The sequence below is a fragment of the Anser anser genome (assembly GCF_964211835.1).
Source record: "Anser anser genome assembly, chromosome: 8".
Lineage (NCBI taxonomy): Eukaryota > Metazoa > Chordata > Aves > Anseriformes > Anatidae > Anser > Anser anser.
The window spans coordinates 12,058,683-12,075,752 of NC_139728.1; the positions used below are offsets into that span (position 1 = coordinate 12,058,683).

General features: G+C 43.7%; 1 protein-coding gene across 5 annotated transcripts in view; it reads left to right on the forward strand.

Annotated features, from left to right (window-relative positions):
- The window catches only part of COP1 (COP1 E3 ubiquitin ligase), a 133,352-nt gene that overhangs the window by 92,121 nt on the left and 24,161 nt on the right, over window positions 1-17,070 (forward strand). For 4 of the 5 annotated variants that reach the window (XM_083846005.1, XM_083846006.1, XM_083846007.1 and 1 more), the window contains exons 17-18: window positions 1,344-1,468; window positions 2,553-2,713. In XM_083846005.1, coding sequence (XP_083702131.1) covers window positions 1,344-1,468; window positions 2,553-2,713 — 286 coding nt within the window. Of the gene's footprint in view, window positions 1-1,343; window positions 1,469-2,552; window positions 2,714-11,726; window positions 11,798-17,070 lie in introns of those variants that run through there. The other variant, XM_083846008.1, reaches the window with a different exon arrangement.

The window sequence follows — 17,070 nt, forward strand, 5'->3', positions numbered from 1 at the left end:
ACTTCTGCTGGAGTCACAGTATTAGAGATAAACTTCATACCTTTGTTGTGATCTGACCTCGTGCTATTATTACAAATGACTAACAAATCTTGCTGCAGCTCCCTTATCACTCCTTTGTCATTCCAGCTGTCATTGAGGGCTGAGATAAGGTTTTTGCAGTAGAGCACGAGGTGCATCTCTCTTGTGCTATATTTTTAGGCAAATGTGACATTGGTGCAGGACTAATGTCAGGAATATTTGATGGATATTGTTGTTTTTTTTTCAGCTTCTAATATTTGGAAAGCAGAAAGGTTGGGTAACACAACCTGTACCTGCCCCCCCTCTCTTCACCTCAGCAGGATGACAGGTCCTACTCCCAATCCCTTTCAAATTTCAGATTAGAACAGCACTCTTTTTCTCAAGGGTGGGTTAGCTGGGCTCTAGTCCCCACCACATCAGCACTTCTTGATGTACTGCGGATTGCATCGCTCTAAGTCAGGGAGTACAAGAATATCCAAAGCTGGCGTTTGCTGGAGAATTACCTCCTGGGAGGTGAGAGACTCAAGTTCCCTCAGATTTGGGGAGACACATTAATCCTGTATCTCTCCCAGAAACCTGGGGTCTTCCTAGTTCACTTGAGCTCTGCCAGCCGTAGAAGACTACCCACACCTCTCTTCTTTTGCCAAAAGGGAAATGTTTGCTAATGGTAAACAGGAAAACATTTTGAAGGCAGGTATGCGTGCATGTGGGGGAACAATGTAAAACATTGATTTTGATTTTTATCCCAACAGAGTTGTGTATTTTTAAAAGTAATATTTAGCTTCACTGTCAAGGTGAAAACAGTTTGAGATTTGTATCCAGGCAGTCCCCTGATGCTGGGCAGGAGGAGAACATCCTGCTTTCAGGGCAGCTGGAGGGGAGGAGACTGCTTCCTACCTTGACTCCTGTAAAGGCATGAATGAGAGTTGGAGCAAGCAGGCAGAAAGGAACGGCCTTTGTCTATTCTGTAGAGGTTAAATAAACATTGAAAAAAAAAGTGGCCTGGATCTGCAAGGATTTGGAGGAGGCAGTGAAGGACCGCAGGCTGTGTACAGTTCAGTGGAGAATTCTGCAATTGATTGGAGAAAGGGAGAGTAATAGGAATTATTTTATTCAAACATGTAATGCATTTTGATGGTCTTTTAAGATGATGTGAGCCTTTTCCAAGCTCAAGCTGGGTTGCATGTGATTGAAAGTGAAATAAATCTCACGGAGTACACCGAGACTTCCCACACTTCCGTTGCAAGTAGAGTGTTAAGGAGCAGTGTTTCAAGTGAGGATTACCTTCCATATGGCAGCAGTGTAACTTTAAGTGTTGTTTTCAGGTCAACAGACAGTCAGCTGAAGCTCTGGAATGTAGGGAAACCTCACTGTTTGCGCTCCTTCAAGGGTCACATCAACGAGAAGAATTTTGTAGGGCTGGCGTCCAACGGAGACTACATTGCCTGTGGTAAGTAGAGCAGCCACCCTGACACGTGTTAGGGTGACTCCTTGGAGCTCCTGCCTCTCCATTTGCAAAGCATACCAGCAAGGTACCAAATAGCTGCGTGGACCTCTTAATTAGAGGATTGGTCTGAGCTTCCACCCTCCTCTCCCTTCACAGGGAATGGTGTAAGGAGCCTGATCTAAGGAGTTGTGAACTTAGTTTCCTCTCGTTAGAGATGAGGTCTTTATATATGATGATTCGGGCTTGCTGTCACCAAAAGCTGATTGCTAATGTAGTTGCTGTTGATACAGTGTATGTCTTTAAAGTTTATCAACTGACACATCTGCCTGTATCTTTCTAAGAAAGGTCAGTAGCCTGGACCACACGAGCGATCACATTCTTGTCACTTAGTACAGCATTCTGCGTGGTGAAGCAAAGACTCCCTCTGTGTGAACAGCTTTAAGAAGACTAAATCACCCTTAAGCAGTTACTCCTTTGGTAGCTTGTCTCTTTGCCACTTACGTCAGACTGTTGAACCCCTGCAAATCCTCAAGTCTTGGTGGAAGAGCAATGGCATGCTGATCCCTGTGGGATGAGTGGGATGGCTGCTCCAGTGCTGCGGGGAGGAGGACCTTAGCTTGTGTGTTCTCTGATCTCTCCACAGCTTGCAAGGCAGAAACTGGGATGGATTTCTAAACAAAGTCTGCACACTGTCTAGTTTCTCTTACTTAAACCTCCATAGACCAAGCTGTCATATCTGATTACTGCAAGCAAAACTGTGACAGTGCTACCTGCCTCATGGCTGTAACGCCAAGCAGGCATTCCACGCGCTAGTGTAGATGCACTGCTCGGATTGCTGAGCCCTAAGGAAGTTCTGGAGTAAGGTCGGGGTCCTGGATATTTTACAGTTGTCTTGTAATAAAGCCTGGCTCTGTTTTAAGCATTGTGAAAGTTTGCTGTGGAGCATGCCCAGTTGCTAAGGCACCATGAGCACAATGATAACTGCTAGGAGGAAGTGTCATGTCTTTAAACAACAAAAGAGCTAAGAAGCCTTATTTTTGTGCATCTTTGCAGAATGTAATCTTGCATATTTACTTTTTATTTCCAGGAAGCGAAAATAATTCCCTTTACCTATACTATAAGGGCCTCTCAAAGACACTGCTGACGTTCAAGTTTGATACGGTCAAGAGCGTCCTGGACAAGGACAGGAAGGAAGATGACACAAATGAGTTTGTGAGTGCTGTCTGCTGGAGGGCGCTTCCAGATGGGGTAAGCTTCCTGCTCGGTCAGCTGGCTGGGTGCTAAAGGGATGCCTCCTGCTTGCTTAGGGAATGACACCGCTGAGGGTTTCACTGCATTTGGTGTTTTCCTGGTTGTGGATAGTACAGACCAGTGTAAGAAAGTCAAGAGCTACAGGGTAACTGAAGCACTGTGGACCATGGGAGGGGGAGCCTGGAGGACAAGGGACTGCTGTGGTCTAAATTCTTCCACCTGTGTGTCTGAATTTCTTTCCTTCTGCATCTGAAATCCCCAAAGGAGAACTGTTTCTCTGACATGCAAGTTGTTTGTGTGTTGTGCAGCAGCTTCGTTGCTTTAACAAAGGCGTTTACGGATATTGTGCACTTTTATTTAAATGTTACACTATCCACATGAGCTTGCTCGTTGAAATACATGCTGTGTGTTCAGATAAGTAAAGACGTAAAAGGTGAGCCCAGGCTGCAGTTACTTCAGTGAAAAGCAATTCATATATGTAAAGCATGTACTGATGCTGCAAGCAGACCTGAATCCACTTTTGAGAGTGTTCTTCAGGCGTGGGGCTGCTTTGGAGGCTGAGAATGCTGCTTGTAAATTCTAAGCCTCTTTAAAATCCTTGTGTAAAAAAACCTTGAGCAAGTGACTCTCTCCTATGTAAGTGTTTGGAGATCAGATATTTAACTGGTTTGCTGGGAGGAGGAGGAGAAGAGCTCATCCTAAATGCGGTCTTATCAAGCAGCTAAAATGGAATGTTGCCTAATTGATGTCCTGAGACTTTGCATTCACAAAGATAACATTCTGGAAGGGTAACATCTACCAATCTGTTTCAGTATGAAGAAACTGCCCCCACAACTGTGATTCAGTTGTAACTGTCATGAATGTCAGATGAATGCTTCTGAGTAGAGAAAAAATAAAAATAAACAAAGATCAAGCATCTGAAATAATAGATTGCACTTCCAATTGAAAATTGAAAAGTGGGGTGTTTCAGTTTGAGCAGTGGGCACAAGAGTAAATGATGTAGGGTCACTGTTTTTCTGGCCAGGGATTTAGGGGGATTTCATATATACAGATGGCACATCTCAGATGAAGAGTGACTATTGGAAGTTGTGTAACTTTGTTTCAGCTGGATAAAAATGTGCTGTGGGAACCTGGGTCCATATATGCCCTTTCTTTAACTTTCTTTACTACAGTGTTTTTCTGTTGGGTTGTCCTGCTGATCTCCTATGCAGCTTTCCTACAGACCACACGATAATTGTGGTCTCACCCCTTGCATTATTTCTGTTGCTGCCCACTCCTTACCAGGCTTACTGTGCTCTACAAACCTGCTGTTCAAACCACTGGGAAACTTCTGAGCAGTCACCAAGAGCTGTCAAACAATTCTTCATAACTAGAACTAAAATATCTGTGCAATGAAAACGTAAGAATTTACAACCATAACAATTCAGGAACAGTTAAATCAGGCCCATAAAGATTGCACCAAATAATGTTTAAGCTTTCCCTTGTTAAGCGGCATTCAGAATCCGTCACCATTCTGATTTTTTTCCTATCACTCCTCTGCTTTTCCCTGGGCTACTTTCAAATTAGTGTTTCTCCCATGGCAGCCTCAGTACCCGGCTTCCGTTTGTAATGAAAACAGCAAAAAGCTGCCTGTAGTCTGAGAACCACTGGCTGAGCATTTTGCTTTACCTGTCTGCAGTGCGTGCCATCCTGCTTTACATCCCGAGCAAGCAGTCACGCTTGCTTTTGCCAAGAAACCTTCATGTTTCCTTGTACCGTCCCTCCAGCCTCCCCAAGACGTGAAGTGCTCTTCAGCGACGCACCCGCACACTTGTCCTCCCTCTTGTAAGGGTGCAGTGGTCCTCTCAGGTCTAATTGAGACTTTGTTCATGTTCTTTGGAAATTAAATTACTGCACAGCCAAAGGTCACTTACATCCGCAAAGTCTTGCTCAAATGATGGAACTTTTATTCTCCTTTTTGATAACGTCTCTTAAATTGACAAGATTCTCAAATGACCTGTGTATGTACGGGCTCCCTAAAAGCTGGCGTGTTTTTTAATGATGCTCGGATGAGAGAAGTCCTTTGCCTTGCAGTGCTGTCAGTGTGTATGGGAATTGGCAAACTTACAGCCTATTTCTAGCTTAATTGCAGACTTTGATCCTGAGTGAGTCACCCGGCCTTAGTTTCCTCATTACAGGAGCTACCACACCTACCTCTTACTGCTGGGGGTGGTCGTGCTGGTTCTGCTGGAGGATACCTATGTCGAAGCGCAGAGCTCAGCACAGGCTAGGAAACCTGCCAAAGAGCCATAGTAAGCTTTGTGCTGGTCTCCGTGCCTTGTTGGGCCAGTTCAACACCACCTTGCTCATCTCCACGGCGGTGGTCACTGTGCAGTAACTTCGGTTTGCAAATGGGAGTCTTTCAGGTGGGGGGCTGCGGGCGCTGCGTGCCAGCTTTTCCCCAGGACACCCCAGCAGAACAGACTCTTCTGTTTCCCCGTGGTGTTGCTCTCAAGGACTGTTCTTTAATTAACCTTTTGAGATGAGATGAGTAAGTTTCAGATCTGTCAGTTATCTTGGGAAGCAGAAATACGTGTGCTCCATTTCACGCACTTAAGTGCAAAATCTTGGATCCTAATTAAAACTTAAACCAGAACTTTCAGATGAAATGTCATTGATTCTTTCTTAAATCTATTTTTGTATAATTCAAGCTTTTCCTTTCTCCTGAGCCAAAGTCAAGCTGTGCCAGCAGTCCTTGCCAGAATCCACTGTTGTTCCCCCCTCTCTTGGTCTTCCGCTGCTTAGGATGATGCAGAGACCTTTCTACTCTACCTGTCGCTTCTCCAGCTGCGGAGGTCCAGGCAGTGTGTTTTTTCCACATGTTGAAGCTGTATTGAGTTACAGAAACGGTTCTCTAAGTCCTTATTAGCTTTTTGCGTAAGGCTTATTTATTTTTCAGCTCTTACAGTTAAGTAATTTTTAGAAATGAGCACTAGCTTGTAGGGTAATATTTGTTAGACTATTCAAAGAGAAATGTTTCAGCATGTACTTCAGGGAGCAAGCCTTTGTGCTGCTTTTGATGCTGCATTTTGAACAAAGGTAAACGGGCTATATTATTTTTTTTAAGGCAGTCATTTGTATTTTGTGGGTAAAGCCATTTGTCACTTCGTTTTCCTCTAAAAACCAATCAACTTTGAAAAGTAGAGAAGACTTCAGGAAATTGTTGGCCGAAGTGACCTGATATTATGAGTTGGTAAGTTAGAAGCAGGATCAGAGACACATTTCAGAATCCTCCCAGAACTAAATCTTCCTGTTCCACAAGTCAAGTGTTTTTAATATACCTGTCATCCCTTATTTCTGGCACCTCAGCAGGATTTATCTAACTTGATTTGAAACCCAAATCTGGTCTTGAGATGGCTGCATACATTCTTCTATTTTGTTAGCATCTAAGCAGGCTAAAGACATGATGTTTTCCCCTTCCATAAAGGGGACACCTTTTGTTTGGACCCGGTTTGCCATATTCCAGAGTCCAAGACGTGAATCGCACGTCTCTTAAATTCTTAAATTGTTGCAGCTCAAGTAGCCCCTTTCCCAGTCATGGTTAGTATTTTTCAGAAAGAAGCTGTCAGAAGAGAAACCAATGCTGAACCTGCTCCCAGGACAGCAAAAAGGTATTACTGGTGAACAAAGAAGCAATTTGATTATGTAGATTAAGCATGGCTCAATCTATCATAATCACTGTAAAGACTCCATTTAATTTTGTACCTGTTTGCATGAGTATTCATTACTGCTGATAAGCAGGTTAGCTGGGGAAAGATTTCTCAAGCTGAAATGTCAAGGTTTCGATACGAGTAAGGAGATAAAGATAAGAGCAGGAAAATGCTATGTAAATTAGCTTAGGTAAAGCCTTATTTATGTGTGTGTATATATAAAATATACATATATTTTGTCTTTTGGAGGGGTAAGGAAGGGAATGCATTGAGAGCAGTGCTGCAGACTGTATCCAAGGCACCTAGCACTAATGAGGGGGTCGGGGGCTGCGTGCCGGGAGGACTGCGGCAGGAGGAAGAGCAGGGGCACGGCAGCGCTGTGCAGCCATCTCCTTTGCATGACATGGAAGGTGCTGGTGCGTATTTCCTCACCTTGTTGGCACTCCACAACAGTCAGCTCAATTTAGAGGAGTCTGGAAACAACTGCCCAGCCACAAGGGAGAGAAGCAGGCTGTGGGACTTTGGGGCATTAGGCTGCCTTTGGGCACTCGTGTGACAGAGATCTTCATAACTAGTCTTACATCTCCAAACTAATCTTCGTTAATCTCTGAAGATGGAGATATTTCCTTCAGGTAGGTTTTTGGTGCAGCTCTTTGGAAAGCAAGCTTTTCCTCCGTTTGTTTTTTCAACTCCCCTCAACGCTCAGCTTTGTTTCTTAATGATGTCTGGCTTGAATTCTTTAAATAGAAACCTGTAATTATTTCACAATAAGCTGGTCATTTAATAGGGCTGTAATCTTGTTCAGTGATGAAAAGTAGCCATCCTTTGTTTCCCAGTAGCCTAATAAATGGTACGCAGCATACACATGAGCTAGCGTGGATTCTGATAATTTACAATCGGCAAATTGGCTCCCTTCACTGGATTTAATTTAGCCAATACAAATTATTTTAGGAAGTGATTCATTGCCATTTTAAAGCACTAATTAATTTGGATGACTTATGAACATTAGAAATGAAACCTCCTTTGTCATTCCCAAATAACCAAATTGCTTATTCAGTGACATTCCTGAGTAACTTGTATCAAGTGCAACTACATCCCTTGTAACTTGAAATGTTGGTTTCAATGGGACTGGGGGGGGGGGGGGGGGGGGGACAGGAGGAACACTTCATATTTTTGTGCTTCTCTGCTGCTGAAGAGTTTAAAGTCTCAAAACTGCCAAGAATTTTGGCTTACAACTTCGGCTCAGGTTTGCTTATTTTCATAGCATCCTCAGCTAGTTGTTCAGATGGCAGTTAAAGGGGGAGAAAAAAGCCTGCCTGAAGTGGTCAGACCCAGACCGTCCTTTGCCTCCCTCTGGTCCAGGTGGCCGCGCAGGCAGTGGTGGGAGCGTGTCCATGGAGGGGACCTGATGTTTTCTGCTTCATCCTTTCTTGCCTGAAGCAGGGCTGGGCTTAGGTTCCTTGGAAGCTGGCCCCTGGCATTCCTGAGCAGCATCTCCCAAAGTGGTGTTCTTGCAGGTTATTCTCTGATGTGGCATTGCAGTGTCCTGGAAATGCAGTAGTTTTCCCTTGTGACTGATACACGCAGCAGTTTATGGCAAGCTGAGAATGATCGGCTTTTAAGAAAGCTAGGAGACGCAGCTTTGATCAGATTTATTCTTTTTTTTTCCTCTCCCCCTCCTAAAAATCTTCAAAGATTTTCTTCCTCTGGTGGAACTTGCCTAAGCCCCATAGCGTGCATGCTGTGAAGCTGGAAGCTGTGTGATAGCTTCCTGCTCCTCTCTAAATGCCCTCTTCTCTCTGGCCTTTGGCTGTGCTTTAAACAAGACGTTTTTGACTTTTTTACTTAGCTGCTTCACACTTTCCAGTCTTAGAAGGGAAATAAAATATATTTACAATTTATCTTTTTCATGTCTTCTCCTCCTTTCTTTGCTTGGGAATCTCAGATCTTCAGTGGCAGCTAGAATATTGCAAGATAACATCAGGCATGCCTGAGTTTTTTTTCCAAATCTTAGCTTATTACTTATGCATACCAATATACATGGTATATTTTGTTTTGTATGCCGCTTGAAAATTATTGTGTACAGAGTCATTTCTACCTTAGACGTTAAAAAAAAGTCACCAGTTCAGTACGCGTGCTCCTTGGTTTTGAACGTGCCCACATTCTTTCATACCCACATCTCTTCAAACACTCACTTTGGGGCTTTGTTTTGTTTGGCCAAAGAGAATTAATTTAAAAAAAAAAAAAATGTTACTCTAACAGTGTTTTATTCCTCATCACAACCCTTGAAGTCCAACTGCAGAGAACTTCTTGGGGAAAAACATCCTCTATTATTAACAGTTCATGCATTATATTGAAACATCAATGTTTTGACACTTTGGTCCGTGTGAAAGACCATCTTGGTAATGTGATTATGCAAATTATAGGCTTTAGGAGAAAGTGTTTAAGTTGGACTCCTTCGTACAAGAAGACAAATATTGGTAAATGCTCTTTCATTACCACCTCTCCCCGGTTGCAGGGTGCCCTCTGAGCTCCCTCCCAGCACGGGGGGCGAGCACCAAGGACAGGGCTGAAGGGTGTCAGGCACTGCCCCGAGCACTGGCTTCTGCATGCTCCTCATGTCTGCTGAGGGGCATTTGGGGGCAGAAAAAGATGCCTCGCCTCCCCTGTTTTGCTGTTTCAGGGCTTGACACGGCATGCCAGCAGGTAGCTGGTGCATAATGCGTATGTTAACTCCTCCTTTTCTAGATGCAGAGCAGGCTGTGCAAGCAGAGGGGATGAGGCTGTCGCCTTTGTTCAGCCCTGGAACTTCAGGTCCCCTGTGGTACTGCAGCAGTCTGATATCATTCTAGCTTCTATTTTAAGAATAGCCTCTCCAAGAAGTGTAGGTGGCTCTTTTTTTCTTCATTTGTTAGTTGTAAGTTTACATTTACAAACTCAATTTCTCTCTCCTCCTGCAAGGTGAGGCGTGTATCTTTTTTCCTGCATAAATCATAGAAAATTGCCACGGGGGTGATGTGTTTTTGAAGTACAGACAGATCAAAGTTGCCCATACCTCTTGAATGAAGGCAGTACTTACATTCAGACTTCCGTAGCTGATATTTGCTTACCAATGCATCTCTCCTAGTGCCAGGAGAAGCGTGATGCAGATGGGACTGACGTCTTCCTTCTTGGAGTCATCTCCTTCCTAGAGCAAGTGAATGACACAGTGGTCAGCATAACTCTGGGTACTGTTGACACTACAGTTCAGTAGCTGATCCCGGCGGTGCAGCTGTATGGATAATGGATTGCAGTTCACTCCACTGTAAGCAGAGGTCCACACAGGTTCTTGTTCTTTCGTAGGTTTTAAGAAAATAGCAGCACCCCCACTCAATAGAAATTGTGTTGGTATGGTACACGCTGTGAGCTGGGGGTGCAAAGTCTCTGCAGCTGTCATTAAACTTGTAAGTGGCTGTGTTTCTCCCCTGTTGGGACTCTGCTGCTTTAGTAAGCATCAATTCGTTACGAAGGTCTGAGTTGTATAATGGATGAAACCAAGTCAGGAATGCACCTGGAACTTTGACTTCCTTCCCAGCTCCATCCTTAGTTCCCCGTTGTACCATACAGGCTGAGGAGCAGCAGTATGTATTGTGGGGCCCTTCGCATAAGCTTGTATCCCCAAAGGACCAGTTAATAGAAAACTGCTTGTATTATGGCAATGCTAAGGGACACCTTGTGTATTCTGTGGAGGGCAAATAAGAGCAGATTCATATTCAGGGAGCATTTGCTTATCAAATTAAGCTTTGGTATGAATTTTTCCTTCCCCACCAACCCTCTGCAGTGCTGCTGTTGGACCCTTGGACTGAATTCTGATACATGTCCTGCCGGGCTGTAAACAATTGATTAGGTTGTTATAAGGTTTAGATTTTTTTTTTCAGATGATGCCTAGAAACCTGCTTACTGTGAGTTGTCAGCTTCTCTTTTCCCATGTTTGTTCTTGGTGTCTTTGTGAGAGAGCTCAGCCTCGTGATTTTTTCATCCTCTGTAGTATGAGGCTTTAGAGGGGGAGGGCTTGCGCTCTCTTCCCCCAGAACTCATAGCCCTTGGATAGGAAGGCCTAACTCTAACACTTCTTCCACCCCCCTCCACAAATAATGCTGCCGCCCCCTTCTTGTCCCTGCACAGGGGGCTTTGCTCCAAGACACTGCAAGCAGTAAGTCCTTACAAGAAACAGGCAAGGTTTGCAGGTGCTGGAGCCAGCTTCTGTTGCCTGATCTCAAGCTCCAACAAAAGGTGGTCTTCTCTGAATTAATCACGAAGACTACACGAGCAGCCTCTGCTATTCCTTCCAATGTTAAGTTCATCTGGCTTTGTTTGTTCGTGGTTTGTGGGTTTTTTGAAGTGCCGTCTCTCTGCTGACATCTCTGGTTGGAACAGAGGAGCCAGTGAGATGAGCTCTGGCTATGTGAAGCTACTTAAGGAGCTGGGCAGTACTTGGCTCGTGGTTTATGAAGTAGACGAAGGGGCCATTTAAGATGGAACTGCAAGGGTAAAAATATATCTCACCCTGTCGTGCTAAAGGAGGAGCCTGGTTTCAGAGCAGTAAGAGCGATGCAGGTTTCAAGAAGCCATTGGCATCGGGCTCACCATCACCCAAAAGTCATCTTCAGTGGAGCAGCACAATTCCCACACCGAGGATATTTGGAACCCTCACTGCTTATGTTCTGCTGTCACTGCTGCTTGAAGGTGGTTTTATAACCTCATCCCCTTTAAAAAAAAAAAAGTGATTGCTTCAATTACTGTCAAAGCAACCTCTCAATATTTTTTTCTCATTCTCTGGTGCACCTCCTGACAGCGAGTTCTGCGAGGCCACCACCATTCAGGAGTTGTGGTTCATGAGCTGCATCAACCTTGTGCTCTGGTGCTCCTAATTAAGCAGCTTTACTGGCAAGGATTTAATGTTTTACAGAGTCTAAATGAAGTGGAAAAAATATGAACTGATTTTTTTCTTTCCAGCACAAGATTTTGATCAGATAACTTAACCTGTGGGTGAAATGGAAGTAGAAGCATTTATGCACAGGTCTGCAAAAGTTTTGCTTTATGTAGGTCTCTACATTAACAGTTCTTGGCTTTGGAGTAATCCTTCTGAAGGCTTCCTTATGCTTTCTGCACTTCCATTATCAATAGCAAAACCCCAGAGCATCTTGAAACCCCGTAACTTGTGACCAGTTTAACGGCAATTGCATTGCTTGTTAGTAAGACAAGAAGTTCAGCTTTTGTGACACTGCTTTTCTAGCAGCAAAAAGGATTTATGTCTCTCTAACCTAGTTAAACTCCACCAGGTTTCTCAGTGTTGTCACAACCTCCTAACAAAGGCCAGATGAGCTAGCAACCTGCATGCAGTCAGCTGGAATCGAAACTACTTGGGTATGTAATTAGGATATGTAATTATTTTCTATAGAATACCTACAATTATAACAAGCAGCCCTGCCTAAGGAAGAGAATCAGGTACGGCTCAAAAATGATGTTTTACAATTTAATGAGTACCTCCTGGCCAGGAGTGGTGCTAGTGGTGTCGGTCGTGCAGCTGCGCAGTGGGGTTTGCCCTTGCACAAGGCTCTGCGAGGGAAGCAGTGCCTCAAACAGCGATGCCTCTTTCATGCTGTTGTATATCAGAATCGCTTCCTGAACTTTTATCTGGTTGCTAAAGCTGTAGGAAAGTAAGCTGTGCGATGCAGTAGTGGATGTTCTAGATTTACTTCCTATGTCTGAAGTGAATATTAAGCTGAGCAGAGAGGCACAGCCAGGGGAGCGGGCAGATGAGACAACTGCATTGTTTTTCACTTATTTATAATAATGAGAAATACTGGAGGGAAGATAAGTAGTATTACATATACTGGGAGGAAAGATTGGTTCAGATCCATAAAAAAAAAAAGTTCCTTTTACCTGTAATCTGCAGATAGTGTTATAAACTAATTGCAGCAGGAGCAACCACATCCCTCCTCACTGGCAGAGACTCAGCATCCTTATCCTTGGTCAAGCCTCCAAAGCAAGCATACATGAATTTTTCTTTTCTTCCTAGTTTCTTAGTTGATCAATTCGATTGAGCCATCATTGCCTTTCTCTTCCAAGACAGGCTTTTCTACAAAGCAGGCTGATCGGGACAAGTTTGTTCTCCAGACCACCCACTAATGGAAAGCCTGTTTAGTCTGGGAAGTGTGTGCTCATGGAAAGTCCTGACTTGTTTAGCACAAAATATCCTTGATTAAAACTGAAGGTTAATAGTGCTTCTGTATGTGTCTTGGTTTAGAGCTTGCATGTTAGCTCCAGCATTAGCAAGGATAAATTTGAGCTAGCAGCAGTTTAAAAAAGAAAGAGAGAAATGAGCTGGAAGTGAAATACAAATGTCCTTATTTAGTACAAAAGGATTCATCTTGCTGTAGGCTTTTTGTTTTCGTTAGGTTCTCACTTGACTTGACAGTGCAAAAGAAGAAGTTGGGCAACGTTTGAGAACGTGAGGTAAAACAGGAGTTAGCAGCTTGTGAAATTTGGGTTCTGGTGTTGCAGCAAGCAGCAGCCTGTGCTCATAACACGCAAGTTTTCCTTGTTCCAAAATGTTAGAGTATATATTTACCTTACGAAGAATAAGCAGAGAGTCACACTGAAAATCACTTTGGTGCTCAGATGTTTGTATAAGAAAAATACTGCTTTAAAGATTTCTTTTAGATAAATGTTTGGATAGCAGTGTGCTTCCAGGGCAGGGAGGCTCACTTCGCTGGCAGCACCCTTCCCAGGGCACCCTTGATTGCAACCTCAAACCCTCTCCGAGTCCCTTGGATGCTTTCTGCAGTCATCCCTGCGGTTCCCATAAGAATGCTCCCTGCTTTCCCCAGGAGCAGAGCTGTCTGAACGTGCAGGTGGGGACAAGGATTGTCTCCTTGTAAGCCAACTACAGTCTCAAAATCTTTAGCTTTTGATCCCCGTTTTGAACCTGAGAATTACAGCTCCCTCCCCACGCCAGAACGGGTGAGAATTCATTTTTATATAGACTTTAAAGTTTCCGTTTTCCTTTCTGAGCAGGTTTAAGGTGGTTTTATGATGCAGACAAACGTGTTCTCAGCCAGGATGGGGCTTCTGTATTTTTTATATCTGGAATGGTAACACACGAATGAGGAATTTGACTCCATCTCCCTGTAAATAAAAGTTAATGAAGTAACGAATCTGATGCACACTCAGCCATGCTGTCTCTGCCTCTCCTTACCCAGAGGAACACATACTGTGTATGTGCTTTGTGGTTTTTTAGGGTCCCTTTCTTACTGCATCATTTAGTTCTTGCCTGGAAGCTGTAGCTAGGGTAGTTGATTGTGAACTTCTCACAGGAGCTGTCTTCCTGCTGCTGATGTAGCAGTGTATATAGGTTTGCTATGACAAGAAATAAGTCTTGTTTAGTCCAGTTGTTTTTACCTTCTCAGATTCACTGTGCTTTGTCCTATATTCTCAGGCTTTGAGAGCCTGCAAGGAAACAGCGGGTACCTGCCGTGTTCTCCAGCTCCAGAGCCATGATGTCTATTAAGGAGTAAGTCAACAGCAGCATCTCTTCAAAGAGCATTTAAATGGTAGTAAAAAGGAAGGAGGAAGCAGATTAGCTGGAAATTAATAATAAAAAAAGTAATCAAATGCTGGAATTGTTTGTTGTCTTCCCTCATCAGCAGAGCTCAGGTTTGTATTCTGATATTTGTGTAGCTGAAGGATATGAAATCAGAGGTACTGTGTCTCTAAACAAGGGGCTTGTTCATTCCTGTAATTTCAGTAGTAAATGACATGATTTTTTTCATTATGGGCTTGAATCTTTTTAAACATCCCCTTGGCTGTTAGTGTCATTGGTAGCTTAATGGATTTCTTGATTGTTGAGCTCCTTTTTTGATACAGTATTGTTAATCTGTGCATGTGTTCAGAATGAGGGTTAAAAACAGTCATTTCAATTCGAGATATCTAGAGATAATTTTTATACCCACTGTGTGAAAATAACTTGAACAGTACTAGAATTATCCATTGTAAGAGATGATTTTACTTGTGAATTGGGTTTACAGATAAAATCTTCCTCATTCCGGGGACCTGGATTTTCTATTCATCGCTCTCTTAAGATTAATCGGGAGCAAGACTTAATCCAGATGATGATTGAATTGTCCTTAAACAGTGATGTAGAACATTACCCAGATCTCACTTTATCAAAATCCTTTTTCAGTCCTGCAATACTGAGAAATCACGAGCATATGAACTGCTTGTGATGTGCACCACACGAAGATGCTTTTTCTTTATTTGCTGGCTCTTTAGAAAGGAAATATTTTTGATTTTTTTTGAAGTTGTCGTAAGCTGTTGTGTGGAATGGGCTAAATCTGTGTAGCATATTAGGAATTTTGTCTTGCAATAAGAAGAAAGGTTTCCTTCCACCTGCAAAAGCCTCTGACAGCTTAAAGGTCTGCCACTAACTGAGCCACTGCTGATTTTGTGCAGTTGCCAGGACAGAAATTCAGGTACCTTAGTGCAGCTGTATTTCCAGACTGTGAACCTGGTTTCAGATTCTGTCAAAACAAAAAAAAAAAATAGCAAGGAAAGACAAATGGAGGCTCCAGCTGCCCAGACCCTTTTACAGCCCTGCAGTATGTCCAGCTGAGCTCCAGGACCCTGCAGCAGGCATTGCAGGGCAGAGCTGCAGCCTCCACTCGTTCCCACTGCTGCTGCCAGCCCTGACTTTGTGCTTATGCTGCAGTGATGCTAACAACAAAAACATAACTTTTAAGAATTAATGCCTCTTTAATCTCCTGTTTTTCAGCAGGAAGCATGTAGAGCACGCAGGTTGTCCTAAATCTCCAGTTACAGCACAGAATAATGATTTCATCTTTTTTTTCCCTTTTGGAGGAGTAAGATGAGAGCATGGGGTGGAGGGGAGCATCTAATTTGAGGACTTCCAGGCTGTGACCTGCGAGCTTGATAGTCTATCACGTAATTTCAGGACTCCCACAAGAAAACAGTTTGTGATCAGTAACACTCGGGAGCTGGTAATAGATGCATGTACTACATCCAAAAAAAAGAAGCGTACGTGTTGTTTAATGGCCTTGCTGTAAGGACACTGGCAGCCAGCACACTGCTGGCATGCTGCTCCCTATGGTTTAGGAGGGTAGTCAAGGCCAGGAGATTTAGGGGCTTATTAAAGGCACTGCAGCTTCAGGCACTGCTGCTAGCTAGCAGTCACCAGGTGAATAAGAAAGGAGCCTTTCGTGCCTTGTCGAGCGCTGTTGTGCCTGTGTCCTGTGCAGCCTCTTTCTTGTGGCCAGAGTGACTCTGACCTTCTAAGTTAAACTTGCCCACTTAACGATAATTTTTCTGTTATTTGAATCCTTTTTTCTTCAGCTTATTTGCATACACTAAATCATGTTTCATTTAGGATTTGATGCAGGCAGAAGCTGTGGATAAAGGACTGTACCAAAGACTGTTTTAATCAAGAAGTTGTCGAGGGCTGGAAGCTGTTGGACCAGTTGGGACCAGTTGTGGGCAAACGAAGAGTGTTTTGTCCACTGTTGCAGTCTTCCTAGAGTAAAGTGGAGGTCTCTGTCTGCTTTAGGAGAGCCAACTAAACTAGATCGTTCCCCTCCATACATGTTTTAAGCCAAAAATGGGCCTAGACAGTTCCTGCAGCTGCTTCCACAGCTTGTTCTGCTGCCAGCTGTGAAGGTCCGGAGAGGGGCATTGGCAACCCAAAGCTAAGCATAATTGCTTAGGGGTAGTCCAGCCCCGTAGTAAAGCAAGACTATAATCAGAGCTGTTGTGCTTTGTATGAAAAAGTCATTTTTTCAAGTCTTCGTTAGGTTTATAGTAAGCTGGCTGGAGAGGTGATTAAATTCTGCTGGAGAGGTGCATGGGATGGAGCAGGTCTGTACGTCCTGGGGTTCCCCTTCCTTCTCAATTCGTCCTGCTGCTTCAAGAGGCAGTAATTTGCTGTGAGCCAGCTTTACAGTTTTGGTTGAAAATGACTGTGCAAAACCCCATCAAAGCTGTTCATGTCCCAGAGTCATTTAAATATATCCATATATTTGTATCTAAAAGGCACCTCAGAGTGTGAGAGCTCCCTGGCATGCCAAGGGCCATCGCATTCATCTGTTGGTGTCCCCAGACAGGATCCAGTGAATCTTCAACAGACCTCACCGTGTTTGTCTGCCCAGAAAGCCCAGGTACTGAAAGGATAAGCAGGGAGGATGGAATTGCTCTCTGAGGTTTTTTGGATGAGCGCTGGCCTGCTGCCTGGTTCCTGTCACTGTTTTGCAGAAGTGAGACAGATCTGGAAGAGGTGGCTGCAGCTGTGTATCTGAAAAGTAGTGCTTTTAATTGCTAATTAATTGAAGTTACCATTTGCATTTGGGGCTTTCCTTTTTAAAGAATGACATGCGTGCAACCACTGGCATTGTTTGTTTATAGCACAATTGAACCAGGAACTCTCTTATCCTGTTTTGCTGGTACAACTGTACTTATTGAATCTTTTGCTTTCCCATCCATTTTTTGGCTTCTGTACTGATAGCCCTTGTTATTCTAGTCCTTGACTCCCCTCCTCTGCGGACATATAAACCTGTAATGTTTTCCCTTTTGTCTTTGTAAACAATAGGCAGTCGGGCTAATAGTGTAAGTACAAAG